Source organism: Mus caroli, unplaced genomic scaffold, assembly GCF_978045245.1.
Source record: "Mus caroli unplaced genomic scaffold, Mus_caroli_1 scaffold_8, whole genome shotgun sequence".
In the NCBI taxonomy this organism is placed as follows: domain Eukaryota; kingdom Metazoa; phylum Chordata; class Mammalia; order Rodentia; family Muridae; genus Mus; species Mus caroli.
Window position 1 is genome coordinate 99,346,309 of NW_028227263.1, and position 7,230 is coordinate 99,353,538.

General features: G+C 38.9%; 1 protein-coding gene across 1 annotated transcript; it reads left to right on the forward strand.

Moving 5' to 3' along the window:
• The first annotated feature begins 206 nt into the window (after nt 1-206).
• On the forward strand, nt 207-1,204 carry LOC110289117 (mas-related G protein-coupled receptor member A8-like). Its single transcript, XM_021155303.2, has one exon. It carries the CDS (start codon nt 347-349, stop codon nt 1,202-1,204), a length of 858 nt encoding a protein of 285 aa, XP_021010962.2. The 5' UTR covers nt 207-346.
• The last annotated feature ends 6,026 nt before the right edge of the window (nt 1,205-7,230 follow it).

The window sequence follows — 7,230 nt, forward strand, 5'->3', positions numbered from 1 at the left end:
TCATAGAAGCAGGGGGAGGGAGGATGAGATGGAAGTTTCCAGGAATGAGGAAAAGCAGGAAAGGGGATAACATTTGAAATTTAAATAAAGAAAATATCTAATACAAAAAAATTTTTAAAATAACAACAAAATACCCCACAGAAAACACAAAAAAGAAATTAAATGTTGTTTTCATAGTGAAGGCCTCATTTCTTCTTTGTGTTCCCAGCAACACCAGTGCAGGGTTTCTGGCCCTAAACATCTCAGCCTCTGCAATGGCACCCACGACCACAAATCCAATGGAAAAAAAACCATCCCTGGAAGTATTGACATCGAGACCCTGATCCAACATTTGATCATCATCATCATGGGACTGGTTGGGCTGACAGGAAATGCCATTGTGTTCTGGCTCCTGGGCTTCCACTTGCACAGGAATGCCTTCTTAGTCTACATCCTAAACTTGGCCCTGGCTGACTTCTTCTATCTGCTCTGTCACATCATAAATTCCATTATGTTTCTTTTCAAGGTTCCCTCACCCAACAGTATCTTGGACTATTGCTTTTACACAATCATGATGGTTTTCTACATTACAGGCCTGAGCATGCTCAGTGCCATCAGCACTGAGCGCTGCCTGTCTGTCCTGTGCCCCATCTGGTATTGCTGCCATCGCCCAAAACACACATCAACTGTCATGTGTGCTGTGATCTGGGTAATGTCCCTGTTGATCTGCATTCTGAGTGGATATTTCTGTTATCGCTTTGGTCCCAAATATGTAAATAACTCTGTGTGTCAGGTATTGATATTCTTCATCAGAACATACCCGATATTTTTGTTTGTACTCCTCTGTCTGTCCACCCTGGCTCTGCTGGCCAGGTTGCTCTGTTGTGCTGGGAAGAGGAAATTTACCAGATTATTCGTGACCATCATGCTGACCGTTTTGGTTTGTCTTCTCTGTGGGTTACACCTAGGCTTCTTATGGTTTCTGTTACCCTGGACTGAGGATCGTTTCATTATACTAGATTATAGACTTTTTTTTTTTTTTGCATCAGTTGTCCTAACTGTTGTTAACAGCTGTGCCAACCCCATCATTTACTTCTTAGTGGACTCCTTTAGGCACCAGTTGAAGCAACAGAACCTCAAAATGTTTCTCCAGAGAGCACTACAGGACACTCCTGAGAAACCTGAAAACATGGTGGAGATGTCAAGAAGCAAAGCAGAGCTGTGATGAAGAGCCTCTGCCTGGACCTCAGAGGTGGCTTTGCAATGAGCACTGCACTGCTGCACTTCACCACTGTCCACTCTCCTCTCAGCTTACTGACTCTGGATGCCTCAATTGTCCAACAACACCTTCAAAAGCTCTCCACTGACTTAGTATTTCTATCTCTCCCAAGAGATAGTATTTCTATCTCTCCCAGAAAGTATTATGTCTGCATCCTTTTGACATTAATCCAATTCTTATACTAAATTCATCTAAAACTTTCTTGCTGTTTCTTTGGAACTTTTCTTGCCATGGTAATAGCCCAGGTTCAGCACCATCATTCTCTTGTCTGTGATTTTTCTGTACCTGAATGTAAAGACAAAGGAGCCAGGAGTGCAGACAAGCATGTGAACATAGGTATGACCACCATTTCTGCTTAAAGGGACATGCCTGGAAACCTCAGGACACAGGAACAGAGGAGCTTCCTGGAACAGGACACTTCCAGTTTCCAACTGTACCCTGGAGCTGACCCTATACTACATCTCTCTATACCCAAATTCCTCCCAGAAAGAACTGATCTACCATAAGTACGGACACACAGGCTTGCAGGAAGGACAAGCCACAGTCAGAGATAGCAAGACCAGTTAACACAAGAGATAACCAGATGGCAAGAGGCAAGGGCAAAAACATAAGCAATGGGAACCAAGGCTATGTGGCATCATCAGAACCTAGTTCTCTCAACATGGTGAGGCCTGGATTCTCCAACACACAAGAATTAAAGTCATCTCTGATGATGATGATGATGATGATAGAGGACATTAATAAGGACATAAAAAGCTCCCTTAAAATAATACAGGAAAACACAGATAAACTGGTAGAAACACTTAATGAGAAAACACAAAAATTACTTAATGAATTACAGGAAAGTGCAATCAAACAAGAGAAGGAATTGAACAAATCATCCAGGATCTAAAAAGAGAAAAAGAAACAAAAAAGTAATCATATAGGAGACAACCCTGGATGTAGGAAACCTAAAATTAAATCAAGTGTCAAAAATGCAAGCATCACCAACAGAATACAAGAAATAGAAGAAAGAATCTCAGGTACAGAAGATACAAAAAAAAAAATAGACAAACAGTAAAAAAAAAAAAAATGAAAATGCAAAAAGCTCATGACAGAAATAATCCAGGAAATCCAGGATACAATGAGAAGACCAAACCTAAAGATAATAGCTATACAAGACAATGAAGATCACCAACTTGAAGGGTAAAAGTTACCTTCATCAAAATTATAGAATAAAACTTCCCTAACAAAAGAAAGAGATGCACATAAACATACAAGAAGACTAAAGAAATCCAAGTAGATTTGAAGAGAAAAAAATCCTCCCATCATATAATAGTCAAACATCTAATGCACAAAACAAAGAAAGAATATTAAAATCAGTAAGGGAAAAAGGTCCAGTAATGTATAAAGGTAGACTTATCAGAATTACACCAGATTCTCACCAGAGACTATGAAACCTAGAAGATCCTAAACAGATGTTGTAATGTCATATAGATGATAAGAGAACACAAAATGCCAAACTAGGCTACTATACCATCAAACTTCTTAATTACTATAGATGGAAAAACCAAGATATTCTATGACAAAACCAAATTTTCACAATGTCTTTTGACAAATCCAGCCCTACAAAATATAATAAATGGACAAGGCCAACACAATGAGGGAAACTACACCCTAGAAAAAGCAAGAAAGGAATCTTCTGTCAACAAATCCTAAAAAAGATAGCCACACAAAACCAAAAATAACATAAAAAAATAACAAGAAGCAATAATCATTATTCCTTCATATCTCTTAACATCAACTGGGGGCTCAAATTCCCAATAAAAAGACATAGACAAACAGACTGGAAAGTAAACAGGACCCAGAATTTTGTGCATACAGGAAATGCATCACAGCATCAAAGACAGACACTACCTCAGTGTGAAGTGCTGGACAACAGTATTCCAAGAAAATGGTCCCAAGAAACAAGCTGGAGTAACCATTCTAATATGGAAGAAAGTCGTCATTCAACCAAAAGTCATCAAAAAGTATAAAGAAGAACACTTCATAATCACCAAAGGGAAAATCTACGAAGAAGAACTCTCAATTCTGAACATCTATGCTCCAAATGCAAGGGCACCCACATTCATAAAAGAAACTTTACTAAAGCTCAAAGCACACTTTACACCTCACACAATGATAGTGGGAGACTTCAAGATCACATTCTCAGCAATAGACAGATCATGAAAACACAAACTAAACAGAGACACCGTGAATTTAACCGAATTTATGGACTAAATGGATTGAAATGATGTCTATAGAACATTTCATTCTAAAACAAAAGAATATGCCCTCGTCTCAGGACCTCATAATACCTTCTTCAAAACTGAGAATATGATTGGTCACAAAACAGGCCTCAACAGATAAAAGAATATTGAAATCATCCCATGCATGCTATCAGATCACCACAGACTAAGGCTGCTCTTCAATAATAAAAACAATAGAAAGTCCACATACACGTGGAAGATGAACAATGCCCGACTCAAGGATAACTTGATAAAGGGAAAAATTAAAGACTTTTTCGAGTTTAGTGAACATGAAGGCACAACATACTAAAACTTATAGGACACAATGAAAGCAGAGCTAAGAGAAAAACCCATAACTCTGAGTGCCTGCAAAAAGAAACTGGATAGAGCATACAATAGCAGCTTGACCACACACCTGAAAGCTCTAGAACAAAAATAAGTACATACACCCAAGAGGAGTAGATGACAGGAAATAATCAACCTGAGATTTGAAATCAACCAAGTAGAAACAAAAAGAACTATATAAAGAATCATCAAAACCAGGAGCTGGAAAGAACCCAGATGTCCCACAAAAAGGAATGGATACAGAAAATATCATGCATATGCAGCTAGAGACACAAGCTCTGGGGTTAATGGTTAGTCTATATTGTTGTTCCACCAATAATATTGCAGACCCCTTCAGTTCTATGGGTGCATTCTCTAGCTTCTCTTTGGGGGCCCTGTGTTCCATCCTATAAATGGCTGTGAGCATCCACTTCTCTATGTGCCAGTCACTGCCATAGCCTCATACAAGACTGTTATATCAGGCCTATTCGGCCACCATTGGAAAGAGAGGCCCCTTGGGATTGAAAATGTTATATGACCCAGTACAGGGTTTGCCATGGCCAAGAAGTTGGAGTGGGTGGGTAGGAGAGCAGGGTTGGGGGAGATTATAGGAAACTTTTGGGATAGCATTTGAAATGTTAGTTTAAAAATATCTAGTAAAAAAAAAAAAGAAAAGAAAAAAATGTGGTACGTTTACACAATGGAATACCACTCAGCCATTATAAACAATGACTTCAAAATAAAAACAACAACAACAACAACAAAAACAACAAAAAATATGACTTCATGAAATTCCCAGGCAAATGAATAGAACGTTAAAGTATAATCCTTAGTGAGGTAGCTCAGTCACAAAAGAAAGCACACAGTACCCACTCACTGATAAGTGGATATTAGTCCATAAGTTTGTAATACCCAAGATTCAATTCAGAGATCCTTTGAAGTCCAAGAAAAGGGAGGACAAAAGTGTGGATGCTTCAGTGCTTTTTAGAAAGAGGAACAAAATAATCACAAGAGGAATATGGAGATAAAGAGTGAAGCAGAGACTGAAGGAAAGGCCATCCAGAGTCTGCCCCATCTTGGGATACATCCCATATACAATCACCAAACCCGGACAATGTTGTGGATACCAATAAGTGCTTGCTTACAGAAGTCTGATATGACTGACTCCTGAGAGGCTCTGCCAGAGCCTGACAAATACTGATGTGGATGCTCAATGTTAATCAGTGGACTGAGTGCTGGGTCCTGGATGGAGGAGTTGAGGGAAAGACTGAATCATCTGAGTTGGTTTGCAGTCCAATGTGGGTAGCAAAAGTGTCAATAACCCAGAGTTCCCGCGAACTGAATCACCAACCAAAGAGTACACATGGAGCCACCCATGGATCTGGTCACATATGTGGCAGAGGATGGCATTGTTGGACATCAGTGGGTGGAGTGTCCCTTGGGCCTGAAGTTGTTTGATGGCCCAGTGTAGGAAATTCCAGGGCAGGAAGATAGGAGTGTATGGTTAGATGGAGGAACACCCTCATAGAGGCAGGGTGAGTGTGGATGGTATAAGGAGCTTCCAAAGGGGAGACCTGGAAAGGAGGAAATATTTGAAATGTAAACAAAGAAAATATCCAATAAAATTTTTTCCTCTAAATAATTATTTTAAAAGAAAGAAAGAAAAAAAAAACTAAAGACAAAAGAGCCCCATGGTTTCCTGTGATTCATTCTCATGAGATAACACCTTCAACAAAAATATTTTACACCTGTCCAATCACAACACTCACCATGCTAATAATATCATAAAACTGATACACAATTTACAAAGACAGGAATAGGCCCATTCCCCATACTACACCACACACTCTCAGTGCCCTGTGCTGCAGCAGAAGGATCCCATGTCTCCAGCCTGCTGACCCCAGCAGCCAGAAGCCTTGAAGTAACTGAGGATGTGGATGCTGAGAGTTCTAAGTCATGAAGACCATATTTTCATCTGATTCAATCACCTTAAGATATCCACCTTAGATGTCTCTTCCTTCCATGGAAACAAAGGAAGTTCATGTAATTACAAAATGTCACTGGTATGATCTTATTCCATAAGAAATGTGGGTATTGTTTTCTGAACAAATGTGGTGATATTTGACATTACTATAATCATGGCCTAAATATAAAAATCATATTAGTTAAGAAAGACATAGGAATTTGTTATCTCTACAATATCTATAATCAAAATGAGCACATACTCTTTGTACCTGATTGAAGGCTGCCTTACTAGAGAGACTGCTGTGACATGTTCTTTCTGTAACTGGAGATAACACATGTCAGACATCAATATTATCATGACAGCTTTGGCCATAAAAATAGATGAGATTTTTGCCCTTAGTATCAGGGGCTCCCAGCAGTATAGAAGATATCTCCTTACACAAATATGTCATACTGATAGAACTGACTATGAATCCATCCAGGATAAAAAACAGATTATGTCATAAGAGAGAGTATCTTTTTATAAACTATAGTTACAACCACACAATAGAGATGGGTAAACTGGGGACGATTTTCTGTTATGCTTGGAATCAGAATTGATGACTCTACTATTTTGACCACCATATTAACTTTTCTATGGCAAGCGTGGGAAGATAAACAGTCAAGATACAATAAAATGGAAGGAGGGAGGAATCACTGTCACATTTTCTTAATAATAATAAAAATAATAAACCTTAAGATTCTTCAGAGAATGGATATCAACATATACACGCACACACACACACACACACAAACACACACACCTACTTTCCTGGATCTCTGCCAGACACTTGGTCTTAGCTGCAACAAGGATCCCAGGCTGCAATGTCCAGAATGGAGCTGAACAGACAGAAATTGGCATATATTTGCAAAAACAGCTAAAGTCAACTCCAAAATAATGTCATCAGACAGAGCACTCAGGCCTTTACTCACCAAGCCAAAAAGGTAGCATCCTTTCCTCACATTCCTCCTCCCAAGCCTCCTCCCAAAGATAGTCCATCCCTGCTGTTCCTCGAGCTTGGCCATGCTATGTTCTCTCTGTACATTCCCTTCCAAAAGCATTCTCGAGAATAGATAAGAATTTAAATGTTGCTTAATTGCCTTAAGTTCGTGTGACAGTTTCTTCCAGCCTAGGTGTGTGGTTAACATCTGTTCAGAAAATGTTCTCCTTAGGGGTAACTGATATTCATAAGGGTGGTCTATCTACAAACTATGCTATCTGATTCTTTTTAACATTGTATACTAGTTTAGTTTATTCATAAATTACAAAGCTTTTAAAAATATATTTGCCTCTAGAATCTTCCTTGATTACATGAGGATATTGAAAAGGGAACAAACCAAACAGCAATTTTATGAGAACTGAGTTAACATTATGAT